Here is a 17,383-nt window from a genome sequence, read left to right on the forward strand (position 1 = left end):
ATATTTCTTTAGATCTTTTGCTTGTCTTTTAAATTGCATGTTTGTTTTCTTATTATTGAGCTTTCAGAGTACTTTATTCTGGATATAAGGTTTTTCTATATGTATTATTTACACTTATTTCTCTCCCACTCTGTGACTTGTTTTTTCCTTCTGTTAATAGTGTTTTCTAAAGAGCAGAAGTCTTTAATTTTGAAGTCTACGTATTAGTTAACTATTCTGTGGATTATGCTTTAGATGTCCTATACAAGATATCTTTGCATGATAAAAAACCAGAGTGTTTTGGGAGTTTTGTAGTTTTAGGTTTTCCATTCGGATATGTGATGCCCTTTGGATTTCTGTGTGGTCTCACAGTGTTGTTGTCATTTTTTGCATATGGATGTCCAGTAGTCTGTGTTGATTTCCCTCTGCACCTTCATGAAAAATCAATCAGCCACATACGTGTGAATCTATTCTGTTCCATTGATCTGTTTGTTTATCTTTAAACTGTCTTCATACTTTCGGCTTTATAGTAATCTTGAAATTAGCGTAGTATTTTCCTTCCACTTTTGTCTTATTTTTAAAAATGATTTTGGCTATCCTAAGTTCTTTGCATTTCCATGTGAATTTCTACAAAATGTCTGTTGGTATTTTTATTAAGCTTATATTGAATCCATAACACCTGTTTGCTGAGAATTACCATTTTAACAATATTAAGTCTTCTGACCTATGAACATAGTACGTATCTCTCCATTCACTTAGGTCTTTAAAATTTTCTCTTACCATTGTTTTGTAGTTTTCAGTATTTTACATCTTTTTGTTAGATTTACCCTTAGTTATTTCATATTTTTGATGTCATTACAAATAGTATTTTAAATTTTATTTTCTGATTTATTCTTTCAGTTTCTGATTGTTACTTGTATATGAAATGTAATTGATTTTTGTATATTGGTCTTATATTCTTTAAGCTTGTTAAACTCAGTTATTTTTATAGATTCCATTGAATTTTCTACATAGACAATCATTCCATCTGCAAATAAAGACTGTTTTATGTCTTGTTTTTCAATATGGATGCATTTTATTCATTTTCGTTTTATTGCACTGGCTGGAACTTCCAATACAATATTGAATCAACGTTGTAATAGTAGATATCCTTCTCTTGTTTGTAAATTTAGAGGGAAGGTATCCAGTTCTTTTCTGTTTGGCATGATATTAGCTGTAGATTTTTCATAGATATCCTTTTACCAAGTTGAGGAAGTTTCCTTCTATTCTTACTTTTCTAAATGATCATTTTTTAAGGAATGGATGTTGGATTCTGTCACATGTGTTTTCTGCATCTATTGTTAGGATCATACAGTTTTCCTTTTTTCACTTCACAAATACAGTGAATTACATTGATTTTGAATATTAAACAAGTGTGCATTCCCAGGATAACCTTACATGGTCAAGGTGTGTCACGTTGGATTTGATTTGAAGTTTTTGCATAATGTGTTAAGGAGAGATTTTGGTCTGGAGGTTTCTTTCCTTCTTGTGGCTTTTTGTCTGATTTTGGTGTCTGGATAATGCTGGCTCATAGAATTAGGTAGTTACCATTCCCTCCTTTTCAGTTTTCCAGAAGAATTTGTTTATAATTGGTATTATTTCTTCCTTAAATATTCAGTAGAATTCTCCAAAGAAACTTTCTGGACCTAGAGTTCTTTGAGGGGTGATTTTAACTAAAAATTTGATTTCTTTGAAAATACAGGACTCACATTTTGAATGAGCTTTGGTAGCTTGTGTCTTTCAGAATAATTATTCATTTTATTTAAATTATCAAATGTATTGCCAGGTATTTTTAAATAGCAGTGATATCTGTAGTGGTGTCACCTCTCTCATTTAAATTGTTATATTTTAAAGAAATTTGAGTATCAAGACAAAACCTTATATGGTTACCATGAAGTTCCTATTTCTATATCAAAATATTCCTTTCTGTGTATAGATCTATATTCTAATCAGCTATCCTGTTCCTTCTGCTTAAAAGACATCATTTTACATTCCTTGTAGTTTGGGTGGGCTCATAATGAATTCCTTTAGCTTCTGTATGAACAAAAATGACTTTGTTTCTCTTTTATTTTTGAAGAATACTTTCTATGAACATAGATCTAGATTACAGATTTTTTTTCTTTCAGTACTTTAAACATGCTGCTCCACTTCTCTTCTCAGTTGCATCGTCTCACTTTAAATTTTTCCTTTTTTCAGTAGTTTTGAACAATTTGGTCATGATATTCATTGGTGTAGTTTACATGTTTCTTGTGCCTTAGGGTTTGTTTGTTTGTTTGTTTTTAGCTTTTTGGATATGTTTATAGCTTTATTCAGATTTGGAAGTTTCTGCCATTGTTTCTTAAAAAATAATTTTTTTTACTTTCCATGTCATTCTTCTCCAGTTACTGGATCTATTAGGTGGCTTAAAGTTGTCCTAGAGCGCAAATGATGATCTGTCCTGATGATCTGGTTCGTTTTTGTTTTTTTCTTTTCACTCCTTTTTTCCTGAGTTTCATATTGGATAGTCTCAATTTCTATGCCTCCAAGTTTTCCAATATTTTTCTTCCAACATGTCTAATATGCTGATAATCCTATCCAGTGTACTTTTTAATTTTATGTATTATAATTTACATCTCTGGAAACTTTATTTGGGTCATTTTTACATCTTTCCTGTTCATACTTAAATTTTTGAACATATGAAATACAGGTTATACACTTAATGTCCTTGTCTGCTAATTCTAACATCTATGTCAGATCAGGATCAGTTATTATTTTTTTCACCATCACTTGCATTTTCCTACCTCTTTGATAATTCTTTGTCAGATGTCAGACATTCTGAATTTTACTTTGTTGGATGATGGATATTTTTGTTTTTCTATAAATATTTTTGAGCTTTGTTCTTAATACACAGTTACAACACTTGGAAATAGTTTGATCCTTTTCAGTCTCTCTTTAAGATATGTTTTATAAAACCAAAGAAATGCTTGGAATAGGGTCAATTATTCCCCCTTACTAAAGCAAGATTCTCCTTCACACTCTGCCCAGTGTCCCATGACTTAGGAGGTTTTCCAGTCTGACTGGTGAGAACAGGTGATACACCTGTTCTTCCGTGAGTGTTGGGCTCTTTGGATCTTTCCCGGCCTCGGGTGGGAGGATTTCCTCCATGGTATGTGCTGATAAGTGCAGAAGTGAATACCTGATAAGGACCCTCTTCATTGCTTTCTTTCCTTCTCTCTTCAGCTGTTTTCTTCATTACTCTGGAAATTTCCATCAACATTTTCCTTTCCTGTAATGTGGGTGACAGAAAACAAATGTTTTCTCTTTCTCAAAGATCAGTCTTTGTGACCTGAGGTTCACTGTTTTGAAATATTGTTTCATGTATTTTGTTTGTGTCTTGATTGTTTCAGGAAGGAGGGAAAATCTGGCCTGTTATTCAGTCTTGGCTGGAAGTAGAAGTCATGCCCTTTTATTTTATCTAGTTTTCTACTTTAAAAACATTTAAAATTTTCAATGGAAAAATTCATCAGTCTTTACCTTAATGACTTTGTCTTTGGCATCATATTTAGAAACATGGCAGTGTTTGAAGTGCACAAAAAGTCCAAGGACTTTGTCTTATTTATATACACATTTGCATAGCTTATTAATATGGAACCCACATTCTAGATAATTTGGAAAATAGCTGAAATGGAACGGAAAACAACTCTAATTACATCACCAAAAAAAACCCAAATATACATATTAACATATTTCCTGTCATGCATTTTTCTGTGCCTTTGTTTTTTAGTTGTAATCCTAGTGTGTCGGTCATTTGGTGTTTTCATCCAGTATATTATATCATCGGTATTTACCATGCTGCTGCGTAATCTTCAAAATTGCATTTTAATGACTGAATTATGTTTCATCAAATGATTATATTGTAGTTATAGTTCCTTTACCTACATTGTTAAACATTTTAGTTATTTCTTAAGCAGAACCTAAAATATAGTTATCAGGCAAGACATATTTAGGGAACCTCAGCTTTGCCTACTTGCACATTTCCCTGACACCAGGAGGGGAGGGAGGCAGATACAATTCACTCTCAATGTATCACATTACTCCTCCAAACCCACACCTGAGCAGTCAGTAAAATCCTGTGTCTATAAAAATGAGAAAGGAATAAAACTTTAGTTTGTAATAGTTCAGTCCATTTCTTGTTACTCATATAGGTATAAATAAGAAGACTTTTTGTTTTAGAAAAAGCTTGCAATTTATGTTTTTGTACATTTTAACATGGCATCTCAGCTCTTTCCTAATTATTACTTGTCTTGGTTGTTTCTAGGACAGCTGTTATTCAAGTCAACGACATCATAATGCAGAGTTCATTTTCAGTACCACCACAAGATCAAGGTAAGATAAGCTGTGCCAGGGAAAATGGTAATGTGTGTGTTGTAAGGAGTTTTAATTGATACATTTAATGTCACTGCCCACTAATCAAAGGGTAACTTATTTCTGGAACTAAGAACAAAATTTCTAATTATATAAGAAAGTTTATTTATTTTGGTAAATTCCTTGAGTGTCTATGGAACCATGGTTTATAAATGACACTTCTTTACTGGAGATTAGGAAATCAGTCCTGAGTATTCATTGGAAGGACTGATATTGAAGCTGAAACTCCAATTGGCTACCTGATGCGAAGAACTGACTCATTGGAAAGGACCCTGATGCTGGGCAAGATTAAAGGCAGGAGGAGAAGGGGATGACAGAGGATGAGATGGTTGGATGGCATCACTGACTCAATGGATATGAGTTTGAGTAAGCTCCAGGAGTTGGTGATGGACAGGGAAGCCTGGCATGCTGCAGTCCATGGGGTTGCAAATATTTGGACATGACTGAGCGACTGAACTGAACTGAACTGAACCCCTTTACTGAGAGTAGGGTCATCTCATTCCACACAAAATTTGCAGAGCCCAGGCCATCAGCCAGCAGCTAACTGGTGTTAGTAGATGTTAAACGAGGTTGCAGAGTATTGGCTTTAAAAAAAAAACAAAAAACTTTGGTATTTTTAAGAAATATTTTTTAAAAATTTGTTTATCTTTGGCCACACTGGGTCTTTGTTTCTATGAGTGGGCTTTCTCTAGTTGCAGCAAGTGGAGGCTACTCTGTAGTTGTGGTGCACGAGCTTCTCATTGTGGTAGCTTCTCTTGTTGTGGAACATGGCCTCTAGGGCAAGGGCTCAATAGTTGTGACCCACAGGCTTAGTTGCTCTGTAGTGTGTGGGATCTTCCCAGACCAGGGATCTAACTCAGGTCCCCTACACTGGCAGGTGTATTCTTAACCATTGGACCACCAGGGAAGCCCCAGAGTATTGACTTTAATGAAGCAGAATGACATGTGTTCTAGTGAGAGAGATGTATACAAGCATATATACATATATATTCATACACACATGTGCACACACAACATACATGTACAGAGAGGGTATTTTCTTATTCATTTTTGACCTATTTCTTCCCATATACCCATTTTAAAAAAGAAATGTAAAAGAAACAAATTCCCTCCCCCATATGATTTTTTAAAATGAAAATCATGATTTCTTAACAAGAGCTCTGGACCTTTTAGAAAAGCAGTTTACGGGTACAGATAATCATTTTTGAGTAAAGAGTAATTTAATTTTCCTCAGCATGCAGAGCAAACAAAGCCTAACCTTTAAGAGGAATTCAAGTCTTTCCCAGGCCTCTGTATATTCTCTTCCATACAGAAGAGAAGTTTTGATACATGTGCGAGAAAAAAAAAAATGCCTTTAAATGATTCAGAATTGGGCTTCGCTTGTGGAAGATGTGGGCTTCCCTGGTGGCTCAGCAGTAAAGAATTCGCCATGCAGGAGATGCGGGTTCGATCTCTGGGTCAGGAAGATCCCCTAGAGAAGGAAGTGGCAACCCACTCCAGTATTCTTGCCTGGGAAATCCCATGGATGAGAAGCCTAGCAAGCTGCAGTCCATGGAGTCACAAAGAGTCAGACATGACTGCAGCAACTACACAGCAACAGCAATGGAAGGTGTAACTGTTAGTGCATGGAAGGAATTTGCTTTAAAGAATCCTTAGCTGGAAAACGTTCTCTGCCAAAGTGAAAGGTAGTGTCATAGCTATAAAGAGTGTGGGATGTTTGAAAATCATGTCTGCCCCCGAATTGCATAACCTCGGGTACATCACTTGACCTTAACTTTCTCATCTGTAAATCTATAAAATGAAGATAGTAAGTCCTACCCTCTAGGTTATGTGGAGATGAAAGGAGATAATATATGTAAATCACCCCAGACATTGCTCGCTGTAGAGCAGGCCTTTATGAGATGATGCCGGCTCTTGTTCTTAATGGTGGTTATTAACATCCTCCGCCTTTAGAGGCTGATGCAGTGAGATGGGCAGAGCTCCCTCCTGCTTGGGATGGGTGCCTTGTAGCCTTCAGAGGCCAAGCGTGACCCTGAATTAAATTTAATATATGAATGCTTAAAGCTATTTCGGGCTTCCCTGGTGCTTGGTGATAAAAATCAGCCTGCAATGCAGGAGCCGCAGAAGATGCAGGTTCGATCCCTGGGTCAGGAAGATCACCTTGAGAAGGGCATGGCAACCCACTCCAGTATTCTTGCCTAGAGAATCCCATGGACAGAGGAGCCTGGTAGGCTACAGTCCCTGGGATTGCCAAAAATCAGACATGACCAAGCGACTTAGCACACATGCATGAAAAGCCATTTCAATCCAAAGTATGCAGAAATTAGAATTTGTATCATGAGAAATTATATAATTAATTAATTAAAATAGATATAAGTTAATTATATTGCTCAGAAAAAATAGTATCATACAGATGAGGCCTAAGAATTGCCCAGTTATTCTTCAATTTACTCATTTATCAAATGTTTTCTGTATGTCCTAGATGGCTATTAATATTGTTTAAAGAAAAATTCCAGATTTTTAAATTATGGCTTTGTTTATATTTCTTTCATCAGATATAATCACTTATGGAACATGAGAAGTTTGCTAAGCATATGTCATTTATTAATTAAATACTGAGTGATTTATGGCTGTCTATAAAATATGGTACTTTGGAATTTCAGACTTGTAAGCATTGTGGATGCGAACACAACATGCACTGATGTATGAAATTCAAGTAGGACATCACAGCAGAGTTGTGGGGCTTAAGAAAACCCATGGCATCATCTACTATCCTCTAACAAAATTTCTTATAATGGAAGCAGATTTAATGATCACCAAGACAGTACTTACCAGGAACTATGCCAGATGCTATGAGGGATCCAAAGATAAATCAGACAGAAGACTGTGTTATTATAAAACACAAAATCCTAGTAGAACACAGACATGTATATAATCAAACAGAATAAAGCATGACAAATGCGGCATTAGACCTGAATATGATGTACCTGGAGAACAGTTGATTGAGCCAGAAGTTTGAGGCTGGTCAGGAAACATGACCAAATATGGCGTTTGCTCAGAACATGAGCACAAGTGTAGAAGACAGAGTGTGGGGGTTAGGGGTCAAGGGACATGGATTAAAGCTGGGCAAGAACTAGATGAAACTCATTAGAAATTCCAGTGCCTTCTATTTAAATGTTTCCTGATTTTGGATAAAGAATTTTAACATTGTAATATCACTCAGATAGTTTGTACTATGTTAAAAGCTTTCCCCTATTTTAATAATGTTGATATTATCACTTTCTGTGTGAAAATATTATTTACAGAATCTCCAGAAGTTCATCAAATGTATTTTGTTACAATTTTCTATCTTCTCATATTTTGGATTTGGAGATTTATGGTTTTCCCAAAGCTTTCTTTTTTTGTCTGACATTTTCAAATGAGGAACTAATAAAAATGTAAGGACATGTATTTTGTGTTGGAAAACAGCAAACTGTAGCAAGTGATTAACCATGTTTCTGGGGTGGGGAGGGGGAAAATTACATGCTAAGGCCAGCTACAGTGGTAACCTATACTGTAACTTTGTTAAAGGAAAGAAAACACCATTGGGATTGAAAATGCAAATGGATTTGTTATTGATATGAGGAAACATACAAATGAGCAACCTTGCCAAATAGTCGTTTTAGAGGGACAGTTTATGTTTTTTATGTGCCTGGCAGACGTTGACTGTGGTTTGCCAATTAAGCATGAGTGTTAAGTCCCCATACAGTTAATTAAAACAAGTCCCACTCTTCACTCATCAGGAAAGAGTCTTAGGTCCAGGGGAGGGCTGTTTGCTGGAGTCATTCAGAGCTCCCAAGACTTTTTCCAGTTTCACCCTTCAGTCTTGCTGTTTCCTAGGTAAGACGATTGTAAGTAGGAAGGTCTTACAGAAATCTTCTAACACTTTTCTCAGCTCTGTCATAACATTTATATTGTTTAAACATATTTATCGAATTGTGTGTGCTGTTTTTATTCAGTAAGAGTAAGAATAAATGGAGCTAAGAAAATGGCAGATGCTTTGAGGCAAGATGTAGTGGGTCTTAATGACCCCCTTTGGAAACATTGTAGTTAGCTGAACATGCTCTGTACAACTCCTACTAATTTTCAAAACCTTTGCATTATTTAACTGTGAATCCATAACCATTACTGTCTATCATGTGAATTCAGATTTAAAGCTGGTAAAAAAAAAACACCCTGCATTTTCTGATTCAATAAACTACTATAAAAAATTAATCATATCACAACCTAAAAATATATTCTTATGTCTTACAGACATAAAAATATGTACTTACATCTCACAGAAGTAAATGTTTTGGTATTAATGAATATAGCATTTCAACTAAAGGAATATGTGGAATAGCTAGTTAATAATATATATATATATTTTAATTTAGGAAAATAATCTTACTTATTTTAGATTCTTAATATCAGGATGTGTGTGTATATGTGTGTTCAGTTGCTCAGTTAGGTCCTTTATAAACTTCTTCATGAATATTCTGTCTTTGGTGAGCTTTAAAGTATCCTGGCATATAGTGGTTTCTCAAATACATATTAAATTTTGTTTAAAAATGCTTTAAACTCTCATTTTAAAAAAAAAACTTATTGCCTGGATGCTATGAAAACATTTTAATCTGTTTTTTAATGAAACACCAAGCTGAAGTTCTCAAGTCTATGTGTTTATTTAAAAAATATTTTATTGCCTTTGGAGAGGCAAGGAACAAAGAGGGAAGAGGAAACCAAAGTATGGTCCACTCTCTTATAGCTCAGATTCAGTGAATAAAGCTGGGCTGTCTTTCCAAGCATTTTACTGTTTATGAGGATTTAACCTGAAAATGGTTTGTTGTCTTGTTGTCTAATCACAGTTTCATTCTTCGAACATAGTACTGGGGCTGTTTCCTAAGGTCCTCTCCTGTTTTTTCTTCCCTCCCCTCTGCTCTCAGTCCGGGGAAAGAACACCAAGCTAAGAACTGAACTCTGGTTCTTCTGCCCTTTTTTTCTGGGCTCTTCGCTGTGCTGTCTCAGTTGCATCTTACTCTTTGCGGCCCCATGGACTGTAGCCTCCCAGGCTCCTGCGCCTGTGGAGTTGCCCAGGCAAGATACTGTAGTGGGTTGCCATTTCCACTCCAGGGGATCTTCCTGACCCAGCGATCCACACTCCAGGGGATCTTCCTGACCCAGGGATCAAACCCACATCTCTTGCATCTCTTGCATCAGCAGCTGAATTCTTTACCACTGTGCCACTTGGGAAGCCTCTGGGCTCTGTTCAGTTCAGTTCAGTCACTCAGTCGTGTCTGACTCTTTGCGACCCCATGAATCGCAGCACGCCAGGCCTCCCTGTCCATCACCAACTCCCGGAGTTTACTCAAACTCATGCCCATCGAATCGGTGATGCCATCCAGCCATCTCATCCTCTGTTGTCCCCTTCTCCTCCCACCCCCTCCCAATCCTTCCCAGGATCATTGTCTTTTCCATTGAGTCAGCTCTTCGCATCAGGTGGGCAAAGTACTGGAGTTTCAGCCTCAGCATCAGTCCTTCCAATGAACACCCAGGACTGATCTCCTTTAGGATGGATTGGTTGGATCTCTTTGCGATAATCTTGGCTAAATCAGTGAGCTTCATTTCATTCTTCTTTCAAATGGGGATAATAATTCTTGCCCTGAAATAGTCAAATGAGATAAGATACTGTTGATTCTCATCATTCACAGTAGTTACATTGTGTAAAGTCACAGGAACACTGAATTAACTAATACTATACCATGGCTCCCTACGAATAAAGCTAGTGGATGTGATGGAATAACAGTTGAGCTATTTCAAATCCTGAAAGATGATGCTGTGAAATTGCTGCACTCAATATGCCAGCAAATCTGGAAAACTCAGCAGTGGCCACAGGACTGGAAAAGGTCAGTTTTCTTTCCAATCCCTAAGAAAGGCAACCCCAAAGAATGCTCAAACTACCGCACAATTGCACTCATCTCACATGTTAGTAAAGTAATGCTCAAAATTCTCCAAGTCAGCCTTCAGCATTACGTGAACCATGAACTTCTAGATGTTCAAGCTGGTTTTAGAAAAGGCAGAGGAACCAGAGATCAAATTGCCAACATCTGCTGGATCATCGAAAAAGCAACAGAGTTCCAGAAAAACATCTATTTCTGCTTTATTGACTACGCCAAAGCCTTCGACTGTGTGGATCACAATAAACTGTGGAAAATTCTTAAAGAGATGGGAATACCAGACCACCTGACCTGCCTCTTGAGAAACCTGTATGCAGGTCAGGAAGCAACAGTTAGAACTGGACATGGAAGAACAGACTGATTCCAAATAAGAATAGGAGTATGTCAAGGCTGTATATTGTTACCGTGCTTATTTAACTTATATGCAGAGGACATCATGAGAAAAGCTGGGCTGGAAGAAGCACAAGCTGGAATCAAGATTGTGGTCGAAATACCAATAACCTGAGATATGAAGATGACACCACCCGTACGGCAGAAAGTGAAGAAGAACTAAAAAGCCTCTTGATGAAAGTGAAAGAGGAGAGTAAAAAAGTTGGCTTAAAGCTCAACATTCAGAAAACTAAGATCATGGCATCCAGTCCCACCACTTCATGGAAAATAGATGGGGAGACAGTGGAAACAGTGTTAGACTTTATTTTTTGGGGGCTTCAAAATCACTGCAGATGGTGACTGCAGCCATGAAATTAAAAGATGCTTACTGGAAGGAAAGTTATGACCAACCTAGAAAGCATATTAAAAAGCAAAGACATTACTCCGTCAACAAAGGTCCATCTGGTCAAGACTATGGTTTTTCCAGTGGTCATGTATGGATGTGAGAGTTGAACTGTGAAGAAAGCTGAATGCTGAAAAATTAATGCTTTTGAACTATGGTGTTGGAGAAGACTCTTGAGGGTCCCTTGGACTTCAAGGAGATCCAGCCAGTCCATCCTAAAGGAGAGCAGTCCTGGGTGTTCATTGGAAGGACTGATGCTGAAGCTGAAACTCCAGTACTTTGGCCACCTCATGCGACGAGTTAACTCATTGGAAAAGACCCTGATGCTGGGAGGGATTGGGGGCAGGAGGAGAAGGGGATGACAGAGGATGAGATGGTTGGATGGCATCACCAACTCAATGGACATGGATTTGAATAAACTCCAGGAGTTGGTGATGGACAAGGAAGCCTGGCGTGCTGCAATTCATGGGGTCGCAAAGAATCGGACACGACTGAGCGACTGAACTGAACTGAACTGACTGATACCATGGCTCCAAGGGGAAATGCAGGGTTAGGTTCCTGTGAGTCTCTGGTCACAATACAGCATTTTCTCATCTATCAATATAAAAACTGCTTTTATGTACGTTTCTGTTCAAAGACACCTTACTGAATGTATCTTGTTGATTCCTTGACATGAATTGACCTCACAGAGACAGCATTATAACTCATGCATGAACGACACTTATCTGACACACATGTTTTCTCCATTAGGTGCATCAGACTCTTCTAATCTGTAGGAACACGGGACAGCATATCAGCACTATTCTCTAAAGCTGTTTTAGACAGTGAAATCACTAACAGTGGGGAAAAAAATACCAAAAAAAGGTGCCACTAAGTAGACTGCAAAAAGAACGCTTGTTTATACCAAGGGAGCTGAGGCAAGGCAGAGTGTCCACCACCACTGGGAATGTGACTCAGATTTGGGGATTGTAAATAAATTTTAGCAAGCAGGTAAATTCACAAATAACAGAATCTGAAAATGAGGATCAGCTGTGTAGGAATGCCTTTTGTAAACTCTTAGAGCACAATATAAATCTCAGAATAAGTTGCAGAATAAAACTTCTTTTGGAACCTGATATAATAACTGTGCAGTGTTGATATTATCAATGTGAAGGAAATCAAGTAATAAATATGTTATTTGAGAGCAGCTACAAGTTCTTAGCCCCGTAAAGCTACAAAAGCAACTCTCACTGTGAACTCTGGCTCTTCAGTGCTCACATTTAATGCACAGTAGCAATGAGAACCACTGTAATTTGATGCTTTGTGTTTAGTGGTTAACGTGGCTTTGCGACCTCATTATGGGGAAGGGGAGGGAACATTCCCTATGTTTTACCAAAATATTATGTTTCTAAATATGTGACATTCATATGGAAGTATTTTGATCTTAACTAGCAGTGTAAATGCTGTTCTTGGCCTTTTGGTACCATTTTATGTTGCAGACCAAGTACAAATTGACATTTTCAAGCTGGTTTTGGTTAACTCCTTAATGTTGCAAATTGGAACTTTCCAATGTAATAACTTCTGCAAAATACCGCCGTGAGTATTAGTATGTTATGCTGTTGACAGAAGTACAAATGGGAAACACACACATACCTATGGAAGTTTCCTCATAGGACAAGATGGAAATGACTGAGGTGGCCTAAGCCTTATCAGGCAGACCTCATTCTGTGGGTATTTTTCCTAGTTGAGATAAAATACTAGAGTCAGGAATGTTCTTCTTAGTAAATTTGGATTAGGACTGTTTTCATCATTGGAAATTGCCAGACTTCCAGTGCTTCAAACACAGACTACCAGTCAGATCATTCACTCAGGCCTGGATCAGTGTCACTGTAGCCACTTGGCAGCGGAGTCTTTCGGAAACTCCAATTAACCATGTAAATATATTTCATAGCATCACATCTCACTTTGTCAGGACCCACGCTGCCTTTCTATCATTAACATAAATGCAGGTGCAAATAGCATTTATGTACTTTGATAGGAAGCAGTTGGAAACATCTCACCGTGGGACCCAACACTTTGAGATTGTGTACATCTGTTCCAATAATGTATGCAGCCCCAGCGACACGAACACAAGGATGCGAACATCTGCCCCTGAGACCATTTGCCATATAGCAGATGCTAATGTCTTTATTTATGCAGATGGCTGGTGTGACGAGCGGAGCAGGGATAAAATGGAAGAAGTTTGACAGCAATATTTCAATGTTACGAAGCCAGGAATATAGGTTAGGCATTTTATGTTTGTAAAAGTATACTACTAATAAATGGGGGAAAAGTGGAAACAGTGACAGATTTTATTTTTTTGGGCTTCAAAATCACTGTGGATGGTGACTGCAGTCATGAAATTAAAAAAGATGCTTGCTCTTTGCAAGAAAAACTATGACAAACCTCTGACAGTATATTAAAAAACAGAGACATACTTTGTTGACAAAGGTCCATATTGTCAAAGCTATGGTTTTTCCAGTAGTCGTGTATGGATATGAAAGTTGGACCATAAAAAAGGCAGAGCACCAAAGAATTGATGCTTTAGAACTTTGGTGCTGGAGAAGACTCCTAAGAGTCCCTTGGACAGCAGGGAGATCAAATCAGTCAATCCTAAAGGAAATCAACCCTGAATATTCATTGGAAGGACTGATGTTGAAGCCGAAGCTCCAATACATTGGCCACCTGATGCAAAGAGCCAACTCGTTGGAAAAGACCCTGATGCTGGGAAAGATTGAAGGCAGCAGGAGAAGGGGGTGACATAGGATGAGATGGTTGGATGGCATCACAGACTCAATGGACATGAGTTTGAGCAAACTCTGGGAGATGGTGAAGGACAGGGAAGCCTGGCATGCTGCAGTCTGTGGGGTTGCAAATATTCCAACACAACTTAGCAACTAAACAACAACTACTAACAGGAATAGAAATTCATAAATTTTGTCATGCTTTTAGTAGAGTAAACATATTGTTGTTGACTCTAAATTAATTGACATCAAAATGCTAAAAACATTTATAGAAATTCCAGCATCTAACTTAAATCAGAAGCAGCAATTAATGATTATTTTTATCTTGATAAAGTAATTTTAAATGATTTTGAATGCATTTTGCTAAGAGTACTGAAAAAATAGTGCTATTAAAAAAAAAGATTACAGTACTATTAAGAGAATCTTGTGATGATAATTCTAAAAATTGGAGGAAAAAAAAATATCATTCAGTTCAGTTTAGTCGCTCAGTGGTGTCCAACTCTTTGCGAACCCATGAACCATAGCACGTCAGGCCTTCCTAACCATCACCAACTCCCAGAGTCCACCCAAACCCATGTCCCTTGAGTCAGTTATGCCATCCAACCATCTCATCCTCTGTTGTCTCCTTCTTCTCCTGCCCTCAATCATTCCCAGCATCAGGGTCTTTTTCAATGAGTCAACTCTTCGCATGAGGTGGCCAAAGTACTGGAGTTTCAGCTTCAGCATCAGTCCTTCCAATAAACACCCAGGACTGATCTTTAGGATAGACTGGTTGGATCTCCTTATAGTCCAAGGAACTCTCAAGAGTCTTCTTCAACACCACAGTTCAAAAGCATCAATTCTTCAGCGCTCAGCTTTCTTTATAGTCCAACTCTCACATCCATACATGACTACTGGAAAAACCATAGCCTTGACTAGATGGACCTTTGTTGACGGAGTAATGTCTCTGGTTTTTAATATGCTTTCTAGGTTGGTCATAACTTTCCTTCCAGTAAGCATCTTTTAATTTCATGGCTGCAGTCACCATCTGCAGTAATTTTGGAGCCCAGAAAAATAAAGTCAGCCACTGTTTCCACTGTTTCCCCATCTATTTTCCATGAAGTGGTGGGACTGGATGCCATGATCTTAGTTTTCTGAATGTTGAGCTTTAAGCCAACTTTTTTACTCTCCTCTTTCACTTTCATCAAGAGGCTTTTTAGTTCTTCTTCACTTTCTGCCGTACGGGTGGTGTCATCTTCATATCTCAGGTTATTGGTATTTCGACCACAATCTTGATTCCAGCTTGTGCTTCTTCCAGCCCAGCTTTTCTCATGATGTCCTCTGCATATAAGTTAAATAAGCACGGTAACAATATACAGCCTTGACATACTCCTATTCTTATTTGGAATCAGTCTGTTCTTCCATGTCCAGTTCTAACTGTTGCTTCCTGACCTGCATACAGGTTTCTCAAGAGGCAGGTCAGGTGGTCTGGTATTCCCATCTCTTTAAGAATTTTCCACAGTTTATTGTGATCCACACAGTCGAAGGCTTTGGCGTAGTCAATAAAGCAGAAATAGATGTTTTTCTGGAACTCTGTTGCTTTTTCGATGATCCAGCAGATGTTGGCAATTTGATCTCTGGTTCCTCTGCCTTTTCTAAAACCAGCTTGAACATCTAGAAGTTCATGGTTCACGTAATGCTGAAGGCTGACTTGGAGAATTTTGAGCATTACTTTACTAACATGTGAGATGAGTGCAATTGTGCGGTAGTTTGAGCATTCTTTGGGGTTGCCTTTCTTAGAGATTGGAATGAAAACTGACCTTTTCCAGTCCTGTGGCCACTGCTGAGTTTTCCAGATTTGCTGGCATATTGAGTGCAGCACTTTCACAGCATCATCTTTCAGGATCTGAAATAGCTCAACTGTTATTCCATCACATCCACTAGCTTTGTTCATAGTGATGCTTCCTATGGCCACATGACTTCACGTTCCAGGATGTCTGGCTCTAGATGAGTGATCACACCATCGTGATTATCTGGGTCGTGAAGATGTTTTTTTGTATAGTGCTTCTGTGTATTATTGCCACCTCTTCTGAATATCTTCTGCTTCCGTTAGGTTCTTCTGTCCTTTATTGAGCCCATCTTTGCATGAAATGTTCCCTTAGTATCTCTAATTTTCTTAAATAGATCTCTAGTCTTTCCCATTCTATTGTTTTCCCCTATTTCTTTGCATTGATCGCTGAGGAAGGCTTTCTTATCTCTCCTTGCTATTCCTTGGAACTCTGCATTAAAATGAGTATATCTTTACTTTTCTCCTTTGCTTTTTGCTTCCCTTCTTTTCACAGCTATTTGTAAGGACTCCTCAGACAGCCATTTTGCTTTTTTGCATTTGTTTTTCTTGGAGACAGTCTTGATGCCTGTCTCCTATACAATGTCATGAACCTCTGTCTATTGTTCATCAGGCACTCTGTCTATCAGATCTAGTCCCTTAAATCTATTACTCATTTCCACTGTATAGTCACAAGGGATTTGATTTAGGTCATATCTGAATGGTCTAGTGGTTTTCTCCACTTTCTTCAATTTCAGTCTGAATTTGGCAATAAGAAGTTCATGATCTGAGCCACAGTCAGCTCCTGGTCTTGTTTTTCCTGACTGTATAGAGCTTCTCCATCTTTGGCTGCAAAGAATATAATCAATCTGATTCCTGTTTCGACCATCTGGTGATGTCCATGTGTAGAGTCTTCTTTTGTGTTGTTGGAAGAGGAAAAATTGGAGGAAAAAATAAAAATGTCATTAGTTTAAATATAATGAGTTGGCCAAAAAGTTCATTTGGGTTTTTCCATAAGAGGTTACAGAAAAACCCAAACAATCTGTTTGGCCAACCCAATAATTTATAAGATATTTCAAGAATATAAATTGAAATTGAATACAGTAAATTTTGAAGTGTTATGTATCTTTAATACTCAAAAATTTTTTATTTAAGCTGTATTCTAATATTTCCAAGTAATGACATTTAACTGTAATTTATATTTTTATTAGGATAAATTACCAAAAGCTTTATTTTTATAACTCTCTCCTAAGGATCTGCTTTACAGAGTCTCACACAGGAAAAAGGTGAAGGAAAAACTGATCAGCCATAAATTAGACATTTCCAGATTTTATTTTCTATTCTCATTCACATACACACACACAAAAAAAATCACAGAATCTTCAAAGATCTGGAACATCAGGTTTCATCTAGTTAGCAGTTCTCAAATATTTTAATTTCAGGCCCCTTTACATTCTTAAAAACTACCGAATATTTGTTTATGTCAGTTGTATCAATTGGGATTTACTATATTTGAGATTATAAACTGAAAAAATGTGTATTTGTGGATTCATTTTCAAATAACAATAATCTGGGCTTCCCTGGTGGTCCAGTGATTGAGTCTGCCTTGCAATGCAGGGGACACCAGTTTGATCCTTGATCTGGGAAGACC

The 17,383-nt window shown here is 37.6% G+C and overlaps 1 protein-coding gene across 8 annotated transcripts in view; it reads left to right on the forward strand.

Annotated features, from left to right (window-relative positions):
* The window catches only part of ZNF438 (zinc finger protein 438), a 185,082-nt gene that overhangs the window by 147,255 nt on the left and 20,444 nt on the right, over positions 1-17,383 (forward strand). For all 8 annotated transcript variants that reach the window (XM_065921222.1, XM_065921226.1, XM_065921225.1 and 5 more), the window contains one exon: positions 4,316-4,383. In XM_065921222.1, the coding sequence (XP_065777294.1) occupies positions 4,316-4,383 (68 nt within the window). The remainder of the gene's footprint in view (positions 1-4,315; positions 4,384-17,383) is intronic.

This window comes from Muntiacus reevesi, chromosome 2, assembly GCF_963930625.1.
Source record: "Muntiacus reevesi chromosome 2, mMunRee1.1, whole genome shotgun sequence".
NCBI lineage: Eukaryota > Metazoa > Chordata > Mammalia > Artiodactyla > Cervidae > Muntiacus > Muntiacus reevesi.